This window comes from Euprymna scolopes, chromosome 12, assembly GCF_053919585.1.
Source record: "Euprymna scolopes isolate OS-2025 chromosome 12, ASM5391958v1, whole genome shotgun sequence".
NCBI classification, from domain to species: Eukaryota; Metazoa; Mollusca; class Cephalopoda; order Sepiida; family Sepiolidae; genus Euprymna; species Euprymna scolopes.
The window spans coordinates 114065249-114088768 of record NC_136493.1 but is presented as its reverse complement, the minus strand read 5'-3'; the positions used below and the strand labels follow the sequence as shown (position 1 = coordinate 114088768).

Here is a 23520-nt window from a genome sequence, read left to right as displayed (position 1 = left end):
GCCCTTTCTTCAACGAGGCAAAAGCGACCATGGTATTTCTGCTGGGTTCTGGATGGGGGAGTAAGGGGAGAGAGAACTACTTTAGACGTTGTGAATTATTAAAAAAGAGAGAAAAAGGAAAGAAAGAAAGACTGATTAGAAAAAACAAAAGGGAAGGAAGAGGGGGATAGTGCATACTGAAAAGTCGATAAAGACGAATAAAGGAAGACAGATTTACTTAAAAATGATTAAATCAGAAAATTAGATTTTTTTTTTTTTCGAAAGTTGCTAAAATTTATCACCCATTCACATTTATTACGTCATCTATTTCCAACTAAATATATCTTTGTTCAACATGATTATCAAATTAATAAATTATCTTCTACTCCATAATAAAGACAAATGTGTATTTGTTTTTATATAAATATCATTACTGATCATTACGGTGTTCATTCATTAACCCTTATCTTTGAATAGCTTCTAGGTTTTGATAAACAGTAGTTACTTTGAAAAAAAAAAAAAAAAAAAAAAAAAAAAAAAAGTACACATAAGAAAATCAGAATAACTATTCCTTTAAAACACTTACTTTTTTAGTTTGTTCTGGTCAGCTGCCACATGTAAGCAGAAATTCCCAGGGTTGTCAAATGTGGATATGGTTACTTCAATAAAAGACTCCATTTCTTCATTTTTACGAATGCTTTCATTTTTAGCTTTGATGCATTGCATAGCAGCCTATGTGGATGTAGAAAAAAAACAAAAAAGATGAGAAAATATAAATAATTTGATTTTCAAGAATAGCAACTTCTTTTTTTATTTACTTTTTAAAACACACACACACACATATATATATATATATATATATATGCTTTTTCAATTATATTTCACTCTTTATTTATACCAATCCTTTTATTTATGAAGCTCAATACAAATAGATGACAAAGCAGCTATATTCCAAGATGTTATACATCTTACCATTTATTTCTTTCAACATGTCAAAACATCCACTCTTAACAGTATCTGTTTCGTAGTGCGGAAACAATCATATAATTATTAAGTTAATTTTGAATATTTCCAACACTAATTCTTCAGAAAAGGAACATTTTAACCATAGAAAGAAAAAAAAAAGAAAAGGACATGATCACATAAATCAAAATAAAAAAAAAATCCGAAGAATATTTGCATCGTGTGTAGTGTGCTATAAAACAGATACTGTCAAGAGTTGGACGTTTTAACATGTGGAAACAAATGAATGGTAAAAGGAATAACATTTTGGAATATAGCTGTTTTGTCATCTATTTGTGAGTGTGTGTGTATATATATCCTCCTATATTGCAACCAAAAATAAAGGAAAATATGTATGACTTACATACTCGTGACAAATATTTAGCTGGTGCAAAAATGGTTTTTGACGTTCAACTTCAAAAGATCATAACTTCTTTCATAATAAACTTTATTAATCGAAATAAGAACCTTTAGAATTGACACATTTTTGCATACGAGAAACAAGTTTATTTATCTTATCTTATTAGCATAGAAATCCAGAGTTCTGGAAGCAATTGTCAATGAAGGCCAAATCAGCATCATCTCAGCTTTTGAAGCATTTTTTGTCAGTAAGTTACTTGAAAAAATGATAAGTGAATATGGCGGATGAGACAGTCTTGTAGCCCAATTCGTTCAGTTTCTGCAGGGACAGTTGAGCAACATGCAGGCAAGCGTTGTCATGTAGGAGAACTGGTTCTTTCATGTTGACCAATTTCTGGTACATACGTTGGAGCTTTTGGTGCATTTCATCAATTTAAGAATGGTAACAAATAACACAATTCCATAGAGCGAAAAACGCGTTTCAAAATAATATATAACATGGCTATATATATAAAAGGATTAATTCAGAAATATATATATATATATATATATATATATAAGGACCAGGTTAACATTTTCAGATATATAAGATCTGTTAGTTTTTTTATTAGCGATATATAAATGGTTTTGAACTGTTATTTGTATTACATTTTTGCTTTCCTAAGCAGTGAAGAAAGGGAGTTACTTCCCCTCTGTTTATGATTTTAGTGTCACCTTTTTATTTATTAAATATTTTTTTTTAGATATTTTTACGTGCATACAATTTTACTAATGGACACGTGTTTTTATATATATATATATATATATAAAGGCTCTCATAATTTGCTAGTTAAACATACTTAAAAAAATAAAAATAAATAAAAAAGGGGTCTCCCATTAGTGCACAGTGAATGAGGCATAAAAAAAGTTCAGCATTTGCCCCTGCCCCCATTTCGCCTCAAAAGTCCGTCCGGGGACATCAAATCCTGATGAAAATTAACAAACGGTGCAGTTTTAGGCCTTAACATATGTAAATTTCAGTTCTGCATCACGCAAAAAAAGAAAAGACTAAGTTCATGATTTGCCCCTCACCTCAATGAGGCCCCAAAAGTCCCCAAGTGCTTATATTTAAATTTGAGTTCAGCACCATGTAAAACTGCTAAATAGACATACACAGAAAATGTTGGACAAATATGGTAAAATAGTCCCAAAAATAGAGTACTTTTATTAGCCCTAAAAATGCCCCTGGGGCACACCCAAGAATTATCGCAAAGTATAGACAAACAAAATTATATAGAAATCAGTCAGTTACAACTTTTCAGAAAGTTTTATAAAATTCCAAGGTATCAATTTTTTTTAAAAAGTACAAAAGTGTCAATTTTAGCCATTTTAACTCGAAAGGCACCCCTAGGAATGCAACCGGAGTTTTCCTGGAAAATCCGTTCTGTTACTTTTTTACTCATATAATGTTTATGCAAAATTTTTAAAAATTCCAAGGCGTAGTTATGGAGAAAAGTGCAGACAGACGAACGAACAAGGGTGAAATTACCCTGCTTTTGTTAGGGGACAAAAAAAAAAATATTTAACTTCAATTAACTGCCGTTAAAATGTAAAGGGTAGTTCCAAACAAAAAAAAAAAGGCAAAATTAATCCAATCACAAACAGCAAAACAATGGTGGTCTTTTCATGTCAATATGGAAAGATATCATTGAAGAATTCCAAGAGATTCAGTATATTTTATAAAACAATTTTAGTATCTAATTGGTTCATTCTTATCACACACAGTTATAAATAAAATCGTCCAAATCTTTGTAGTCATACCCTCTCTAGTATGCAGAAAATATTTCAACATGTTTGGAGTTGTGCAGCGAGGTGTTTGTTCACCTGACATTTAAATTTCTCCATGTTGGTACAGTCAGGGAAATAGAAAGGAAATTCTAAAGACAAGTGGTTTGAAAAAAAAACAATTAGAGTAGAAAGCCTTTTACCGTGTTGGGATCTCAGTGAAGGGGTAGAATTTTGTCACTTTAAATGTATAGATTAAACGGTTGCATCAAAAAATATAATTTTTTTGTAGAATGGAATTTTTTTGTTTTTCAGCACATCAGTACTGTTGCCATATTTGGGCTGCTGCATCTACTACTAGTCTCCCACTCTTAGGGTTCAAAAGGTACCGCATTGTCAGCTAGGCTTCAACCTGTCCCATCGACGAAATGTTGCATCTTATTTTACAAGTACTTTAATGGTAAGCGCTCTAACGAACTACAAGCCCTTGTACTCCCTCTAGATAAATACCCCCCGAAAAACTAGGCAAGCAGCAAAATCCCACCCCTACACAGTAGAGATCTCCAGATGACAGAAAGCCTTCTACTCTGATAGTTTCTTCCCTAAGACAGCTAGACTTTGGAATTCCCTTCTGAGTTCCTGCTTCCCCAAATGTACTGATATGCAAAAGTTCAAGTGTAATGTAAACATATCTTGCTGCTCAACTCCCTACATAGTATCTCTGCAAATTATGCCCCAGATGGTAGTCCCCTACATCAAAGTGGCATAGTGCCTTGTTTGGGGTAAAAATGCAATAAAAAATAAAAAAGATCAACCCTTTGAAAGTTATTTGATGTCATACAACATATTTACAAAACAGTCAATTTGATAAGTTCTGGATAATTATTTAACTGTATGTTTGGTTTTCCCTATAGAAACTGGGAGTAATTTTCTTGCATCATTATTTGAGAGGTAGACACGTTTTCGAACACACATGATGAGGTTTGAGACATAATATTTAGGGAGACAATTTTGCTTTACCTTTAACGTTTGAGAGGCATCATTATTAAAGGATGGAGTTTGAATAAATGAATGTATTTCTTTTCGTTTAACCACCTTTGGTATGATTTCAGGTCTGTCAAAAAAAAAAAAAAATGAATACAGATTTTTTTTTTTTTAAATATGCAGAAAACGGAGAAAAAAAAAAAAGTTAAAACATTGCAAAATTGTTATATACACTTTTTAAATTCAAGCAATTGGTTCTTGTCCAGAATCCCATCTATATTTAAAAACAAAAACGAAGAAAACTCTGTATGATATATGTACTCGTCACGAGACGAAAATGTTATATTCCAAAAATCATGTCAATTGATCGAGTAGTTTTATTTTTATAAAGAAAATCAATTTTAAGCAATTAATAAGAATTCATAGGCATTACAACATAAATCTCGCAAAAAAAAAAAAAAATCTCAGTGACATCCATATATCTGTTAGAGGTGTTACTACACCCCTCAAGAAACCCAATGCAAACAAAGCAATTGGTCCTGACAATATTCCAAACACCGTACTTAAAAAGCTGCAATTGGAACTAACACCTATTCTCGCAAAGCTTTCAATCAATGCTTATAAGAGAAATGCTTCCAAACACCTTGGAAAACCTCATTAGTTTTTCCAGTATTTAAAAATACGGGAGATCAGTATTCTGCATCTCAGTATACACTCATTAGTCTTCTGTGTGTCATGAGTAAGTTGCTTTAAACCTTGCTAAATAAAGAAATTGTCAACCTTAGCAAAAACAACCTAATCAGTGATAAGTGATATGGTTTCCGTCTTATGACTGTAATTTCATATAGAATCAATGAATCTATTTATGGGGGTTTCCCCATCTAGAGCAATAGCTCTTAACACATCAAAGGCATTTGATAGGGTTTCGCATAAAGGTCTACTTCACAATATCCCCAATTATGAAATATCTGGATATGTTTTCTCAATCATTGAAACTTTTCTTTCCAATAGGTTTATACAAGTAGTTGTTGATAGTCAGAAATCTGAAACTCAAAGTATCACTGCTGGTGTGCCTTAAGGATCCATCCTGGACCCAAATCTCTTCCTTATCTTCAACTAGCCTGGGAGCTCGGTGTTGGCCAAGTGTTTGGAGGTGTGTGTTGAGAAAAAAAAAAAAAAAGGTAGTAGGCAGGCAGGCTCGAACCCGTACCGCGAAGGAGGAAAAGAACATGGAAAAAAAAAAAGTGACGTCTTTGCTGTTGTGCCCATTGCCAAACTGGAAGTGATATAGGTTTAAATTAAGGCTAGTCAATCGAAAAGAGGGGATGACTTTCGAAACTATTGGCGAAAAAAGCAACTCCCTCCCTGTAGAAAAGTGCCCAGCTGAGGGTGAAGGAATTAATGTTTTTAGCCAATTTTTCGATATTCGTCGTCCAAATGGTCGAACTTCAAAATGATACTGATCTCGTGAAAATCCGTCACCTCTGTCGAAAGTTTTAGGCAGATATACAAACAAACATACATACATTTAAACAGGCAGACATACAAACACACATACATACATGCAAACATACATACACACATTTTCGCTTTTATATTTATAGAAGATTTATATATATAGATGATCTCTTAAATAATATTCCAAGTTCATTCGTCAACATACAGGATGACACCCCCCCCCCCCAAAAAAAAACGGGCCCCAACTATAATTAGACCCCCGTTTCTTAATGTTTTGTCCAAATGAAATGAAACTTTGGTCATAACTAGTTTATTATATTCCAAACATCATATCAAAACACTAGGGTCTTTGGCCTTTTTTTCTCCGTTCTACAGCATATGTTCTAGATGGCCTCCATTTAGGTTTTTTTTTTTTTGGGGTCACCCTGTATACGCAGAAGACACTAACATTTATGGAAACATTTCAAAGACCAACAATAACCAAGACCGGAGTCTCTCTCCTCCAACCTTAAGCACATGGTGCAATAGGGCAAAAGGTGGCTGGTTAATTTTAACGCATCCAAAATCAAGCTTCTATTTTTCACCGCTAACACTAATTCCCACTTAGTCACAATTGATACGAATGGCTTTTGTCTCAAAGAAGCACCTTGCTTTAACAAAAAAAAAAAAAATTACTTTGGTGCTATTAGCTAGAATTAAAACCAAAACATTTAACAACCCTAGCCACGTTCCCTACCATTTAAGCCATCAACAAATAGATTAAAAAATTAAACCACTTCAAACTACGAATGAATTTGCATACGCAAAATTAATAGAAATATGTCAGCAAGTTGAAATGAACATCTTGCATTTAAACTTGCCAACATATTTCTGTACACATTCATCCACCCAAAGATTTTACTCATCATAAACTATAATCAGTGTACGATTACTATTTTCTGTTAATTTCAGTGTTATGTAACCAGTAGTTTAAGAGCTTATCAGTTAAATATTTACACACAAGCACACACACACACACACATACATCTGTTTTATTTATATAGATTAACATAATTTTTTCTGCATGGCTACCCGGCATTGCCCGAGGTCAAAAGTCTAACTTATTTCTGTTAAAACTTATCTTTCTCTATCCACCGCTTTATCTTTCTTTCTATCCTCTTGGAAATTCCCTCTTTCTCCTCTGCCCAGCCCATTCCTCTCTAGCTGAACACACACACAACTCTCCTTTATATGATGAACAAGACAGCATTTTCATTTAAAATACTCCCCTATCTTGATGAAACCTGGCCCAGTTAACCCCCAAAGAATAAATAATTAAAAAAATTTTTTTTTTAATATTCATCCAGGGTGACACAGGAATATACCAACTTCGTGGGTGTTTGTTTCATATATTTTTTTTTAGTTTTCTTTATTCTTAGTTGGACATAAGCACATACACAACTGCTTTTTGGATCATAGATTTTAACCCTTGGAACAATGAAATTTCAAAACTTATTTACTAAATTTCCAAGAATAACAATGTACTTACGCTCCCTTTTTCATTTTGGCAAATCCGAAATCTACCAACATTTGGTTGATGATTTTCTCTGAATTCAAATCTTGTAATATTACTTCAATGCTGGAATCGGTAACATCTGGAGAAAGAAATTACAATTGTAGCTTGAAAAAAAATAAAAAAGGAGAACAAAATAACCGAGTCGTTTTTTTTTTTTTTTTGTTTATTTTCTTTTACAGATTAAAAATGTCAATTTATTTGAGAATTATTTGAAGCCAAAGTGTGGTACACATTATATACCATACAATGTACTTATAAAATGTTTGACTTTCTGCTCTGAAGATAACCATGTTATAATTCTCAGGGAAGCAATCTTAGGATAACATGATTTACAAACAGGCAGTACTCGTTATCATTGTTTGAAGATAAAACTCTACTCTTACTTTTATTAATGTACTTTCAAATATTAAATTCATGGTTGGGGGTATAATATACAGGCAATTGGGGACCACCTGTGAATTTAATATTCCCTTGACATTTCCTCCTCTGAAGGAAGCCAGTTCAACTCACCTAGGGTGAATGCTATTCAACAGTGTAGTATCTGTTCTGTTGTTACAATGCCATCCTCTCAGCCATTACTTTCAGTTATATGTTAGCCATAATAAAGACATCTCTTTCGTACTTTTAAAGGCATCGACTGTCCGGTATACTTTTCTATAAGCTGATTTGAGTCTTTAATAATTAATCCCAGTACTCCAACAAATAATGGAATTACTGTTTTAAGATCTTCATAATTTTTGGTATTCTTCGGAAAATCTCAAAAGCTACACCAGAAAAGAATTGCCAAGTTTTTTAAGAATTAAACTAACTTATAATTAAAAAAAAAAAAAAAAAGAAATAATAACTTTTCAAGCGTCTTTACGTTTTGTCATGATTCAGTCACAAGAAAGAAACGTCTTTCTGCTTTGCTGCTCATCTTTTTGGGTGGTCAACAGATTCTTGTACCCTAAATTCATCATTTTTTTGTTCCACAGTTAATAGCTCTGCTTCCTTTCTTTGTGGGTGGGTCAGTGTAATATATGCTTCTTTGTTATGATACTATCCTCCAAGGCATTTGCTCCTCCTTTTTTGAAGGAAAGCGATAGTGTAACATTTGTGGTTACGGTAACTCCTAGGCATTTTGGAGATGACCAGCAACATACTTGCAAAAAATAAAAGAAATATGTGACTTCTACTTGTTTAATAGTTACATCTTTTTTTTTTTTTTTTTTTTTTTTTTTTTTTTTAGACAAAATTTCGGCTTTGATCATCGTTGATCATTTTATGAAGAAAGATTTCTTAAACTGAACAAAATATTTATCCGTATTATTTGGATTCTTTGGACTACTGTTCTCAACTTAAGTGTTATTTTTTACGTTTCTGTCAATGTAACTTCTGACCTTCTTCAAATGTATCTTCTTGAACTCTGGAATCTTTCTGTCAAACTTAGGAATCTGCACGGAATTTTAAACGGAACCCTTTATTTAATCCATGCTGGTAGCAGGTCTTCATTCCGCCAGACTTTACTGGGTACAAGAATCTGTGGCATAGTGGATAGGATTCTAGGTAAAATTCAGTTTTAAAGTTACTCTTCTGCAGGTTGAAGTTTTAATCCTCACTATGGGTGAGGCTCAAAATATAATTGCGAATTACTTAGGACTCCTACTCAGTTATGGTTGATCAAAGAGCGTGTTGCCCCTGTGGATTACATAAGTTCTATCCAAAATTCTGTGCAGATTCCCAAAGTTTGACAGAAAGATTCCAAAGTTTGACAAAGAGATAACTGAAGAAGATCAGAGGTTACATCGACTGAAACGTGAAAAAATAACAGACGAGAACAAAGTAGTCCAAATACTCAATCCTCATCTAAAATATTCAGAAACGCAATATTTACGTATTATTTTTGATGTAGTAGAATTTGATAAGATTAAATTCGCTTTACCTGTAACTTTGATTATGAATTCTTTCAACTGTAAATTATTGATCAACCATTCAATTGCCTAAAAAGAGAAAACAATATCGCCAGTCAATAGTGTACATGTTTTTTTTGTGACACTAAACTTCAAAAGTAAATTACTGCCAAGAAAATGGTTATCAGCATAATCTAAACTTTATTCTCACGCGATGGGTTTTTAATAAATGCAAAAGCAAAATTTCCTTTTGAAGCAGACGTATTACGAGTCAAACATCGAAAATACAACAAGTTACCATTCTTCTTTTTCGTCACGTATCTTTGAAGCAACTTTTTTTTTTTTTACGCAATCGTTTCCATTATTTTTGTATTTTAAAAAAATCTTTAAACTGGCACCAGTTGGACAGTAAGGAGCAGACAAGATAGTAGGAGTATCATATTCGTTGGAACTCTATACTGCTATTTTATAACCAGTCTGAGAAATTGTCTCCAGATAGATCGGCTGTTGTAAAGTCTCCTTCCAGTTGAGTGACTGGACAGTGTAGGTTGTTGTTGGTTGGTTGTTTAACGGCATATCAACCCTTTTCAGGTTATTTAATGCCGAATTCAGTGATTTTGAAGAACAAATTTTTAATAGAATATATTTGTTTTTTTTCAAGTTGGTTTCTATTTAACCCATAGTTGGGACCCTAACAGATATTACCACTCTGGGTCAGAGTGGACCTGGGAACAATGGTAATTAAAGAGTGGCTTCACACTCCCCAAAGCCCGCAAGTTGGGGCCTCACCATTGGATATAGTTTAAGGTCATATCCAGGACCGGACAGTGTATGATCAGATGGTCTATATCCTGGGGGCAGGAGGGTGTTTCCTTGTACTTTGTAAAACAGATTGGTGAGTCTATTTGTCTCCACTTATGTTTGTTTATTGCAGTCCTGCAGCGTCTTGTTGTGATCCGGTTTGCAGCTACCTACTGTTTCCTTCTATTTGAAGCAAAACTTGGCAGGCACCAAGTTGGATCTTCAATAATATGCCCTCTTTTGGGAGTATTGTTTCTCCATTCGTCCTTCCATGTTTCAAATGGTTTGAAATTTTAATTTTTTGAGTTGTAGAAATGCTTTCAGAACTTGAGTCTGGAGGTATCTAGAGCATCTTTTAAAATTAGCTGGACTGCTAAGTTCCTAGTGTCCTTCTCGTGCAGGTAGTGTTGCATTATATAGTCCTCCAGTCCACATTCGCAAATGGTTGCGTCAGTTTTGATCATTATCTTCCTCTTCTTAGGCAGTTGAGTGTCTTACACTGGAGCCAGGGTGTCTCTAAACTTGGAGAGAGGGCCTCAAAAGGGAAGATTCTCATATCAATAGGACAGAGGTGGGTGGGGGTTCTAGCCATCTGTAGTTTTGTCTCTTCCTGAGATGCTGTTAATGGTTTGACGGCTGATGAAGCTTCTCTTTAACGTCACATTGATTCCCATCCATGACGGAGATGGCATTGATCACTGATAGTTGTTGTGATCCCTACTCGGCTAGCAACTTCCCGTCTCACATCTGAAAGGGCAACAACAGTGATGAAGTGCAGGTTGTTTCTCACTGGCAACTTGTTATCATTAACAGTTTTACATAAAACGAATAATCTTTTAACCAAGTGTTATAGTATATGCATTCATACACATGTGATACTATGAAGGTGACCCATGACTCACTAAGTGCTGAGGGGGGGGGTACAATAGACAGGAAGTCTCATACAAATGTACAATGAAATAGGAAGTAGCAAACAATGAATCTGTAGGTATTTTTAGATCGAGCCTTTTTGATTTGACAATGACAATAGAAGCCTACAGAAGAGATTAAAAGGGAAGGGCAGTTTCCAGGTGGCCGGGGGGGATGGGGACGACTTTAGATACTAACACAGAGAAGACAGTTGACAACTAGATTTTGTTTGTGGCAGATGGGAGCTGATAACGACAACGGTTGGGCAGTTTTTAGAGTTGACTGCGAAACAGAAATGGAGATGAATTGCGACTGACAGACGAATGTCAGATAGAACGGGGAGAAGACACACACATTCACACCGTCAAATACGTGTGAAATTTGTGTTTTTCGTGTTTGTTTTACTTTAATATTTCTACTTTGTGACCCGCGTGCCTTCCGTCGGCAGTCACCAGTGTGAACCAAAAGATGATGACATAGCCAACGAGATCGATGAAGAGATGGAGGTAGTAATCCATGGCACACAACTATGTGGTCGGCGGCTTGTCGGAGGGAAGGCCATGTGGTGTCACACACACATTATTGGCTATATATGTGCATACATACTTCTGCTGCTGACTTCATTAACAATGCAGCATCACTGGGCCCGATTCTTACAGTTAAAACAGATTTTAAATAAAATCTTGTTTCACTGTAAGGATAAGACCCGATGATGCTGAATTTCTGAAAAAAATATTTTTTTTTTTTTTTTTTTTTACACGGTGGTCACCACTTATCAAGGGCTGGAAGCCACTCAGAGATAAGGGTTATTGCAAGTACAGTACGTTAGTGTGGAGATTTAATGAAGTGTTTACTTAAGGGGGCGGTTCATCAGGAATTTGTTTACGTTGGACTTGAAGACATCCAAGTTGTAGTCAGGTGGGAAGCAGGCAGACGGAACAGAGTTCCACAGGCGTGCAGTTCTAAGAAAGAAGCTTTGTTCATGGAATCTACGTTTTGATTTAGGCACAGATAAAGAGTGGGGAAAATTTTTGACAGTGGATTCAGCTAGACGAGTGTTTTTCGTAAAAGATTGGCGAGGGGGGACCAGAGATTGGAGTTCAGACGAGCACCTGCCATGGAAATAACAATAAAACAAAGATAGGCTTGCAACATCTCTTCTGTGGGAGAGAGGTTGCAGAGTAGAGAAAAGGGTATCCCCCACTAAACCACAAAGTCTATTTTGTACTCTGTCAAGGAAGGATAGGCTGTTTTTAGAAGCTCCTGCCCAGATATGGCAGCAGTATTCCATCCTTGGACGTACTTGGCTTTTATATAGATAGAGAATTGCATCAGTAGTGAGATATCTTCTGGAGTGGTAGAAGGATCCCACCATCTTTCCAGCAACCTTGGCAACAGACTTGATGTACGTGTTCCATTTCAGATCAGGAGTAAAGGACAAACCCAGAAGCTTGTCAAAACATGAGGCTTCTCCTAGACGAGAGCCATCGATTTCAATTGATGCCAGATGGGGATCAGAGCGTTAATCATGTAAATATTTCCACTGTGTGAAAGGAATCTATTTTTAGAACCAACGTTAAATTTTACTCTTCAAACTTTCTGTATTTTTGTCATTTGATAAACATTCACTCGACACTTCCTCTCCTCTGACCCATTTATAGCATCACATATACAGCCAGTGGGTAACAAAACAAATATTTTTCAGCTTAAATGCTACAAGTTGCCTTCTAAATTTTTTTAAAAACTTTTTTTATAGATCGATTTACACGGTTGTGGAAAGTAAGCAAGGAAAAGAATTCAACTACTTAAAAAATAAAATGTGTCGAGCGTCTTTCTGTTTATCCATGGCTCTGTCTCACTTTGTCGCTCATCTTTCTGGGTGGTCAATAGTTCTTTCCCTAAAGTCATCTTTTTGTGTTTTGCAGCTAACAGCTCTGTCATATAAGTTAACGTCTTTCTGGATGGTCAATAGTTCTTCCACTAGATTCATAATAAAGACATCTCTTTTGTACGTTTAAAGGCATCGACTGTCTGGTATACTTTTCTCTTAGCTGATTTGAGTCTTTAATAATTAATCCCAGTACTCCAACAAATAATGGAATTACTGTTTTAAGATCTTCATAATTTTTGGTATTCTTCGGAAAATCTCAAAAGCTACATCAGAAAGAATTTTTTTAAGAATTAAACTAACTTATAATTTAAAAAAAAAAACTTTTCAAGCGTCTTTACACTTTGCCATGACTCACAAAAGAAACATCTTTCCACTTTGCTGCTCATCAGTTTTTTTCCTTGAATTCATCTTTTTTTTTTTTCTGGACCACTCTGTGTATATTTTTTAAATTATAACGTTAAGAACGTTTTGGGGTTAAAATCAAAGTTTTGTAGCCTCGTAGGAGATGTCCTTTGCTCTTCCCTGCAACCTCTATCTCACAAAAGAGATGTTGCGAGTTTGTCTCTGATGTATCGTTATTTTCATGGAAAGTGTTCGACTGAGCTTCAGTCTATGGTCCCCCCCCTCACCAAACTTTCACAAGAAACACTCGTCTAGCTGAAAACACTATCAATAATTCCCCCCACTCTTTATCTGTTCCTAAACCTAAACGTAGATTCCATGAACAAAGCTTCTTTCTTAGAACTGCACGCCTGTGGAATTGTCTTCCGTTTTCCTGCTTTCCGGCTGACTACAATATAGTTGTCTTCAAGTCTAACGTAAATAAGTTCTTGATAAGCTGTTTCATATAAGTTAACAAATTTACCAAATTTTCATTACTAATGATTACTATATTTTCCAATTTCTACTGTACACTCTTTAACCCTTATCCTTGAGTGGCCTCTTGGCCTTGATAATGTGGTGATGCCTGTGTAAAAAAAAAAAAGAAAAAAAAAGATGTTTTAATGCATTTTTTTTAATCTTCAACGATGCACAAAAAGACATGGCAGCATCCTGTAAGAATACATTTTCTTGAAAATCACGGTTCTTATAGCATATGGAAACATTTGAAATGCGTTTTTCTTGTAATTACATGTGTAATAATAAATATATTCTAACTCGAAATAGTTCCTCATTTAAAAAGACAGTATCAAACCATTTTTATTGCATTATTTTTACACCATCAATCTTTATAATTAATCCTTTCTCTTCTACAACCGATTTAACCAATTCCGTCTTTTTTATTTAAAAAATATTGTTGCAAGATGTTAAACTTCTTCAGATCTTGTAGAATGCAGAACTTACAAATCTTCATAAAAAATCAATTGATTTTTGTGTGAATTGGAAGAAAAAAAAAAAAAAAAAAAAACTTACTTCTTCAGTCCAACCAACAGCTGGATCTACAGGTTCCACGTAGGCTAATGCACACCGCTTGGCCTATCAAAAAAAAAAAAAAAAAAAGGTAATAATCCTACAATACAAGATATTCATGTTTGTACACATAAATTTAAAAAAAAAAAATTTTAAGTTTATTTTTAATTTTTACTCCAAACAGGTATATTGCCACTTGGGTCCAAGGAGCTACTATTGAAAATTGTTTGTTTGGATAAGTTTTATTTTATTAAAAAAAATTTTTTTTTTTTTTTTTACAATGGAGTCATCTCTTATCAAGGCCTGAAGGCCACTCAAAGGTTAATGAGTATACGGTAGTTATTGGAACAACATCATAGTAATCGTCAGTAGAAATTGGGTATAATTTGATTACTTAAGGGGACAGCTCAACAAGAATATATTTACATTGGGCTTGAAGACAACCACATTGTAGTCAGCTGGAAAGCAGGCCAATAGATCAGAGTTTCACATGTGGGCAGTTCTAGAAAAGAAGCTTTGTTCATGGAATCCAATTTACTTGATTTCTGAGGATACTTTTGTCGGGAGCAAAAAATAGTAAACCTATCGTCATTCTTTAATAGACGGGCTTCAAGCAATCGGTAATATCTCCCCATCTGAAAGGAGGAGATAATACCTGGGAGAGTGCAGCACCTAGCACAGAGACCAACTATACCTCATTTAAACATAGAAATGCTAGATGAATAGTTTAGTGAACCAGCAAGATGAGTGAATGATGTGAAGGTGATGGAAATTGGTATAACAACTAGCGAATATCCAGTGTCCAGATTTTACACACACTATTTCTGGTACCTTAGAATTTATTTCTCTTCGCTGGACTTTTTTTCTAAAGGATTCTTTCAGCATCATCACAAGCAGAGGATTTTGGTGCTTGTCCCCAATCTATTTGGCTGTCTACTTCGCAATCATCATAGCAGTTTTCTACCTGTTTAATTATCTCAACATGTTGGGCATTCCTGGTAGAATTGCTGTCTTTCTTTTCTCTAATGCTAGAATTATATAGTGCTGGTACTATTTTTTAGTATTATTTCTTTTATCTAAATGGGAGTTAAATAAATGTCAAAGTCAAGTGTGTTTTTTTATTATTATTATTCATATCATATTTCTCTGGATCCGTGTTTGTTCCACTTTTTCTCAGAAACTACTGGGCGGATCTGGCTGAAATTTTGTATGGGCCTTTGTTATAAAATGCAACAAACTATGTGCCATGGTATCTGTTCAATGCACAGTTAGGGATTAATAAAAATTAGTCACCACAATACCAGATTTACTCTAGACGTTTTCTCAGAAACTACTGGACTGATCTGAATTAAATTTTGGATGGACATTTCTTATGATAGAGTACAGTGAACTAACATTATGGTATCCGTTCAATACACAGTTCGAGATTAATAGAGATTATTTAGGATTCATATTTAATAAAAAAAAATTTTAAAAAAAGATTGCTAGATTTTGGAATTCCCTCATTTCTAATCCCTGACTGAACTAACCTGTGGAGGTTTAAATGCAATATGAACAGACATCTTGCTGCTCAACTCCCCACAGTCTCTTGTTAGACACGGTCCTAAATAGTAGTTCCTTACATCCAAGTGGCAATATGCCTTGTTTGGGGTGAAAAAGTGAAAAATATTTTTTTTTTAAATCAATAAAAATAAAAAAAAATAAGTTGATTAACATAAGGCCTTTTCCAATAACACTTTAATAACACAAAACGCATGCTCAAATATATATCTTAGTTTTGGGATTGAGTTAAGTTTGAAAATATTTCTATCTCATTTTTTCTAATTAGCTGTTGGTCACTCATGTCTCTATGTTTATATCTCGTGTCCTCTTACTCTATGTTGATTGCACCCTCTCTTTAATGTCTGTGAGCAGTCAGGGAAAAAGTGACTATTTTCATCCAATCCACATAGCGTGGTCAGACATACCATAAACATGTAAATTAGATGGCAAAATGATAGCTTGCTTTACTTTTATTTTAGCCATAAGAACAATATAGAAAAAGAATTTCTTAACAGGTTGGTCACAATTTAAAAAAAAAATTTTCTTTTACAAGCGAGTCTCTTTTAATCAACATATAAAGACTATTCAAGAATAAGGATTAATGAGTGTCAGTGAGACGATTACTAGTGGTGAAAATTGTGTAGAATTTGATTATTTAAGAGGACGATTCAACAAGAACTTGTTTACATTAGACTTGAAAATGACGATGTTGTAGTCAGCTGGAAAGCAGCCTTGCGGTATAGAGTTCCACAGGCGGACAGTTCTAGGAAAGAAACTGATGTGACAGCAGTACTCCATCTTAAGATGTATATAGCTCTTATACATGTAGAGGATTGCGTTTGGAGTGAAATAACTTCTGGAGCAGTGGAATGATCCAACCATTTTTCCAGCGAACTTGGCAACAGATTACATGCAAGTTTTATTTCAGGTCAGAAGTGAAAACCAGTTCCAGAAGCTTATCAAAACAGGCTGCTTCCTCGATATGAGAGCCATTCAGTTGATGATAATTACTATAATAACTACTGCTAGTAATTATGAAGTGTTCCAAAATTCATCAGTGTGGCTAGATATGGTTAATGCATCAATACTGGGATTTACAACCTGGATGATAGTCATTAACAATCATAACCACTGAAATCTGAATCTCAACCATATGAACCAACGAACCTGCTACTAGAGTAGAAGAAATGAATTCTATTCATTTGTTTACATTTTATGATATTGCTTAGAGGACTCGATTTTCTAAAGAAAAGTATTCTATTATACTTAGAAGAAACCATTATTTCCTCACCAGACTGCTCCACTCATAGGGGAGATACACAAAGTTTGAATGCAAAAGGGAATAAATGTAATGTCTTCAAACTGAGACGACAACTATATAATAAAATTACACCCCGCCCCCTCTGACTACAGTTCATATCGGAAACACAGGTGAGATTAAAATTGAAGCTCCTACGTCAGACTCAAATCAGAGCTCCTACTTATAATGAGCATGGTTGTAAAGACTAATTCTGCTGATGAAGTAGAATTTCACATATTAAATTAATAAAATTCATCAATATGCAAATATTGCTTATTTCGTTGAATCACTCGTGCACTGGCAGGTTCAATTCCAACAACGCTTTCTAAATGAATCAATAAAGATCTTTGGCGACGATACAATTTCACTAAGTGAATTTGCTTTTACCAACTACTTCAAAATTTTGTTCCCATAAACATTTACACAAGAAACGTATCCACTTCTTTCACTCACCTGAACAGGTAACATCAGAAACAAATCCAATAACTTCCGAAGGTTGTGATAAGATACTTTATCCGTGTTGCCGTAGTCAACATAACAAACATTAACCATTTGTTCACCAGGTAAATCTGTTATTTGTGCCCGATACCAATAGCCATCGTCAGGACAACGACAAGCACACACAAGATCTGCAAGAGAAGCAAGCAATAATTAGTTTCATGTTATGATTATTATGGACATTGTCTCGCACGTTCACTGCACAGGCTGTGATCATCCCACTTGTACCATTCCAAAATTGTTGTCCGAGTCATCCCTACAACAAAAGAATTTTTTCTCCAAAACAAAAACCACCACTTATCAAGGCCCGGAGGCCACTTGAGGGTAAGGATTAATTAGTGTATAGTAGTCCATGGGACAATGTCATAGTAATCATTAGTAGTGGAAATTTGGTAAATTTGATTACTTAAGGGGACAGCTCATCAAGAACTTGTTTACGTTGGACTTGAAGACAACCATATTGCAGTCAGCAGACCCTGTTGTAGTCTGGTGAAATATCCATGCTGATAACGTCTGGTTGTCTACTTACAAAAATAATTTGAAGGACGTATTAAAAAATGGAAGCAAAAAAAAGATTCAGTGAAAAAATAAACTTACTTTTTATAGGGCAATAAATAACCCACAGATCTTTCGTATCCGCATTGTAGATCTGTTGCATTTTCTTCATTGATTTCACCAGATATTTGTATTCTTCGCCAAGCTGTAAAAAAAAAAACAAAAAAATTAGTATACTAGCCTTGGTGTCCGGTGTTGCCCGGGTGTTTGGAAGTGTATGTTGAGCAAAAAAGTGGTAGCAAGCAGGTAGGCTCCAACCCGTACCGCGAAGGAGGAAAAGAACACAATAAAAAAATGTGACGTCTTTACCGTTGCATCCATCGCCAAACCGGAAGACGGCAGACGGAATCTCTAGTGCAAAAACGTTAAGTATTTTTTTTTTTTTTTTTTTAAACTAATCCTAAATATTTTTTATGTTACCTTGTTTTTAAACTTGTTTTTCGTGTTTTATTTATGTATGACAGACAAAATACATGTAAAACATGTTCAAATGGCGAAGGTTTAAATGAAGGCTAGCCAATCGAAAAGAGGGCATAACTTTTGAAAATATCGGCGAAGAAAGCAACCCCTTCTTATAGAAAAGTGCCCAGTTGAGAGTGAAGAGATTCATGTTTTTAGCCAGTTTTTCGATATTTGTCATCCGAAGAGGCGAGCTTCAAAATAATATCGATCTTGTGAAAATCCATCACCTCTGTCGAAAGTTTTAGGCAGACATATAAACATACATTTAAACAGATAGGCGAGATTTATATTATACTAGCGAGGGGTACCTGGCGTTGCCCGGGTGTTTGTAGGTGTGTGTGAAAAAAACCCGAAATGTGAAAAAAAACAGGTGCCCGTAAAAAAAAAAACGAAGCCTTGACGACGCGCAGTTGGAAAATAGTAAAGTGTGAAAAAAAAAAAAAAAACAGGTGTGCGTTTTTGATTGACGTGACGGGGATAGCTATTCAGCAGTTAGCATTTTGTGCGGGACAGTTTTTAATGAGGTCAATAAATCGGTTTGTTTGTTTTTAAATACCCGCTCCCTGTTTATTAGGGGGAGTGTCTCATCTTGAAATGAAAGCTACTGTCTGATATGACGAAGTCGACATTGACCAAATGTTACTTAGCTCTCTAGAGACCACTGGCTTTCGACTAGTGATTAGAGTCGAGTTTCGCTTTTTTTAATACCGAAAACCGAATGTAACGCGTGCCGATGCGGGAAATGTCGAATAATTAACGTTTGAAAGTCAAATAAAATTAAATAGACAGGCGAGCTCCGTGGTTAACTGTGAGATATTACAATTTATAGATAATATAAAAAGTTTTAAGAAGTTGTGAACCGAGCGAGCACTTCTCTGAAAGAAGCCTTTTGTGGACATCGAGGAAAAGCATACATACATACATTTTCGCTTTTATATATACAGATTATAAAGAACTAAAAAGAAAAGCAACTAATTCATTCACATGTCGTCAGTACAGAAACAAATTTTTTTTAATAATGACATCTTAACCTTTCTACATAACAATCATAATGAAAGGATAATAAAAGCCGTATTAATCAAACTCCTCAGCTTAACGTTCACAGGCAACATAAACTGAGGACATGGCAAAGGTTGCTGTAAAGGTAGGCTCCCTCTAACATGTTAGAAAATTACTCACACCAAAGAGTATACTATATAAAGCCATAATTTAGTCAAGCTCCAACCTTTGTCCCATTACTGTAATATTGTATCCTTGTACCGGTTTTAAAAGTACTTTAAGAGAATATATTCTGATGAACTCTTAGCACTTGTGCCCCCTCGATGTAAATACTCCTAACTAACCAGAGAAGCAGCAAAATTCAACACTTTCAACTGTTGAAGTCTCTAGATATCAGAAAGCCTTCTACTCTAATAGTTTCTTCCTTCAAACTACTAGACTTTGGAATCCCCTCCCTGTTTCCTTGACTCTACTAACTTGCAAAGTTTAAATGTAATCTGAACAGACATTTTACTGCCGCACATTTCCTTGTGAGACACAATCCCAAATAATAGCCTCTTAAAAAAAATCAACATTTCACTCTAAACAGCCATTTTATTTTCTTTATTGTCAGTCCATGTTGTTAGGAACGAGAAAATTAAATTTTTTTTTTTAACTTCTTAGCTCAGATTACTTATCAGAAAAAAAAAAAATTATATTTATTGTCAGTAGCAAATTTCGATTAAAAATGGCCACCATTTTTGCTCCCAGCAGTGAATGATAATAATTAATACTAACAATAATAATACATGCTTTCATTTATTTCTAACTGTACCGTCTTTGTAGAAAAATATATTAAGGGATCAAACTAACATCACTATATCTTAAACCTTCTACACAACAATCTTTGTGAAAGGATGATAAAAACTACTTTACGTAAGTTAAAAAAAAAAATACTTCAAGGTCAAAAAGTTGACAACGCTATGGAACAAATTCCAACCCAGAAAACAGTAATTCTTCCCTGTTTATCGGAAACATTGCTCATAAAATATGAAGACTAAAGGGCAAAATAAGCAAAGTGACTGCTAAAATAAATCCAAGATCCATTTCCTGCTCTCCTTCAATTATAACGTGGGGTCAAGTTAGTAAGAAACTCTTGAGGCTCAAACCAGAAATAAATCATTCTTATTATTAACTAGCGGGGGGGGGGGGTACCCGATAAATGAAAACAAAAATTGTTGGCCGGGTGTGTTTGTTTAAAAAAAAAAAAAAAAAAAAGCCTTGATGCGTAGTTGGAAAATAACAAAGTATGAAAAAAAAACGTGCGACGTTTAACGGCATGTGCCCGTTTTTGACAACTTAATGACGCCAACTTTGAGTGCGGGATAGTGTTTTATTTACCGTGAATCTGTTCGCTTCTTTTTTTATACGAAAAAGCTTAATGCACATGCGACGATCGAAAAATCTTGAATATTTATCTTTTGAAAGTCGGGCAAATTAAATAGATAGGCGACCCCGGTTGTTAACTCGTAGATATTATCATTTAGGCGTGATATAAGAAGTTTTAAGAAGTGAGTCGACTGATCGCTTCTCGGAAAAAAAGCCTTTCTTGGACATACACAAAAAGCGAACATACATACATACATACATTTTCGCTTTTATATTTATAGAAGACTAGCAGAGCTATTTGATGTTGCAAAAGTTTATTTTTATTAAAACCTCTCTCTACCTCTTTTTACCTTTTTTTTTCCAACCATTCCTCACTTTCCCTATCCCTCTACCCATCCCCCTTTTTCTTTTCCGACTAGCTTATTTCTCTCTAGCTAGACACACAGACAATTCTAATCTATATAATGAGTCAACATTTTCACTCCAAATTAGTAAACAAAATGGCTGATCTATTTATCTAAATCCATTTGTCAAGTTTAAGTTTGAAATAGTATTTTTATTGCTAAATACACAGATTGTAAAGGCTTATCTCAAGTGTGAAACCATGTGATTAAAAATTAGTACAAACCTGTTTGTGTACAGCCTGTGGAGTTCTGTGTAGACAAGGAAAATGAAGAAAGAAATTTTTAAAAATGTCCACCTGTCTCTTTATATGCTTGTAATGTTATCACATGACATTCAAATGAGATACTTCCAGTTGGATAAAGACAGCGTGATTTTGATTTGTCAGAGTAGCCAGTGTTGTCAGCAGTGCATTGTGTTCTAAAGTTGAGTTTTGACAGTAAAGTGTCTAGATTTGTAGTAGCGTATTTTTGGCAGCACTGTGTCAGATTTAACATTTTTTAACTGCATGTGCTACCGCTCGACAACTGAATGTCATGGTTCTTTTCTCTTTCATCTTCCATTCTTGTTCTACCCATGTCATCATCTCTCACACATTGGCGAATGCTGAGGACGAACATTGGTTCACAAATATAGAAAATAAACTTGAGAAAAACAAACGAAAACAGAGACTCTGACATATTCTACAGATATCCATTGTACTCAGGATGCGTGCGTGTGACACCATTGTGGAAAACGACCCTCCAACTGCTAACATCCACATCTTAGCTGTTTGTTGAGGCCAACACTGTCAGTTAGCTAAAGTCAGTTGCTGTTAACTGTCCTCAACTCAAGTCGGTTCATAAAACTCATTCCCACTCCCAAACTGTTTGTAAACTAACTCTAAATATATTGATCTTATGTCCGGTCTCCTCCACCCCACCCCACACACCTTGATTAACAATCCTATTTCAGGTAAGCTTTGTGTGCCTTGGTGAACAACTTCCCTCCCCTACTGTTTTTCTTAAATCTTATACTTTTGTTCTGATGATTATTTCCTCCTTTCGTTATGTTTTTTTTTTTTAAATCACTTCCTGTATTACACTCAGCATGTCCATTCTTGTATTTTTTTTTATTTTTAAAGTAGTTACCTTTTGAACAAAAAAAGATTCTGGATTTTCTATGTAGGTGGCCATTACTTCTAATACTTCATGTTTATATCTTGGCTCAGATGGGGTATAGCTTCGAGTCATCATCATCTGTGGACCTAGAAGGAATAAAAAAATATATTCATCTCTAAGTTCTCACCACAGTTAAGAAAAAGTTTCTGAAATCTATACATACATGCTTCTAAGGTGGGTTGTCCAGAATTCCTCCTATATTAAAAAACAAAATGCAAAAAAAATTTGGGGTTTGTATTACTGTATACATAGATTCGAAAAAGTTGTCAAAAAACAAATATATAACAAATAAATGTTATCAAAGGCAAGATAAGTTACTTTTCTGCCAAACTGGATATATTTTTTGTGTTTTTATTCAATGTAACATATTTATTCAGCTCGAAAAACATACAGTGTTTACTGATGTATTCGAAAATTCAAGATGGCGTCTCACACTCTCTTTAACACGGTAAGTTTGGAAAAAGGTGTTATAAATAAAAAACTATACAAAATACTATTAAAAACCCGCTGAATATGTCAACCTATGTCACGGTAACATATATTGAGCGAGTTTTTAACAGTATTTTATCCGTTTTTTTTTATTTATAACATCTTTTCCCACACTTACCTTGTTAAAGAGAGAATCAGACGCCATCTTGAATGTTCCAATAGATCGGTAAACACTGTATGGTTTTCGAGCTGAATAAACATGTTACATTGAATAAAAACACAAAAAATATATCCAGTTTGGTAGAAAAGTAACTTATCTTGCCTTTGATAACATTTATTTGTTATATATTTGTTTTTTGACAACTTTTTTGAATCTATGTGTACAGTAATACAAACCCAAAATTTGTACGTACATACCCATGACGGAATGAAAAGATTATATTCCAAAAATCATGCTAATTAATCAATTAGTTTTAGTTTCTTTTTTTTTTCAACAAAATTATTTTTAAATGAATAAAATTGATTAATAGGAAATCATAAGAATTACAAGACTGATCTTGCAAGTTTGAATTATTGCTGAATTATCTTCCTTTCTTCAAGATGATAATGTGAGATGATCTCTTTACACTAGGTGCATGCAAAATGAATGCTGATGCTCTAAATGTATAAACATTTTGACCCCTCCCTTTACTTAAAAATTCACCAAAAATCAAGAAACTAACCAATTTTAATGAAATTTTCAGTATTTATAAAATAATGATCACGGAATATAATGAACCAATTATTTTTATTTAAATCTTAGT

At 34.4% G+C, this 23520-nt stretch overlaps 1 protein-coding gene across 1 annotated transcript in view; it reads right to left on the bottom strand.

Moving 5' to 3' along the window:
• The window catches only part of LOC145291462 (RING finger protein 17-like), a 191442-nt gene that overhangs the window by 56816 nt on the left and 111106 nt on the right, over positions 1–23520 (bottom strand). The window contains exons 21-28 of the mRNA XM_080137321.1: positions 22259–22374; positions 17940–18042; positions 17298–17473; positions 14006–14068; positions 9024–9081; positions 7076–7181; positions 4126–4219; positions 566–711 (exon numbers count right to left, since the gene is read on the bottom strand). Of these exons, the coding sequence (XP_079993447.1) occupies positions 566–711; positions 4126–4219; positions 7076–7181; positions 9024–9081; positions 14006–14068; positions 17298–17473; positions 17940–18042; positions 22259–22374 (862 nt within the window). The remainder of the gene's footprint in view (positions 1–565; positions 712–4125; positions 4220–7075; positions 7182–9023; positions 9082–14005; positions 14069–17297; positions 17474–17939; positions 18043–22258; positions 22375–23520) is intronic.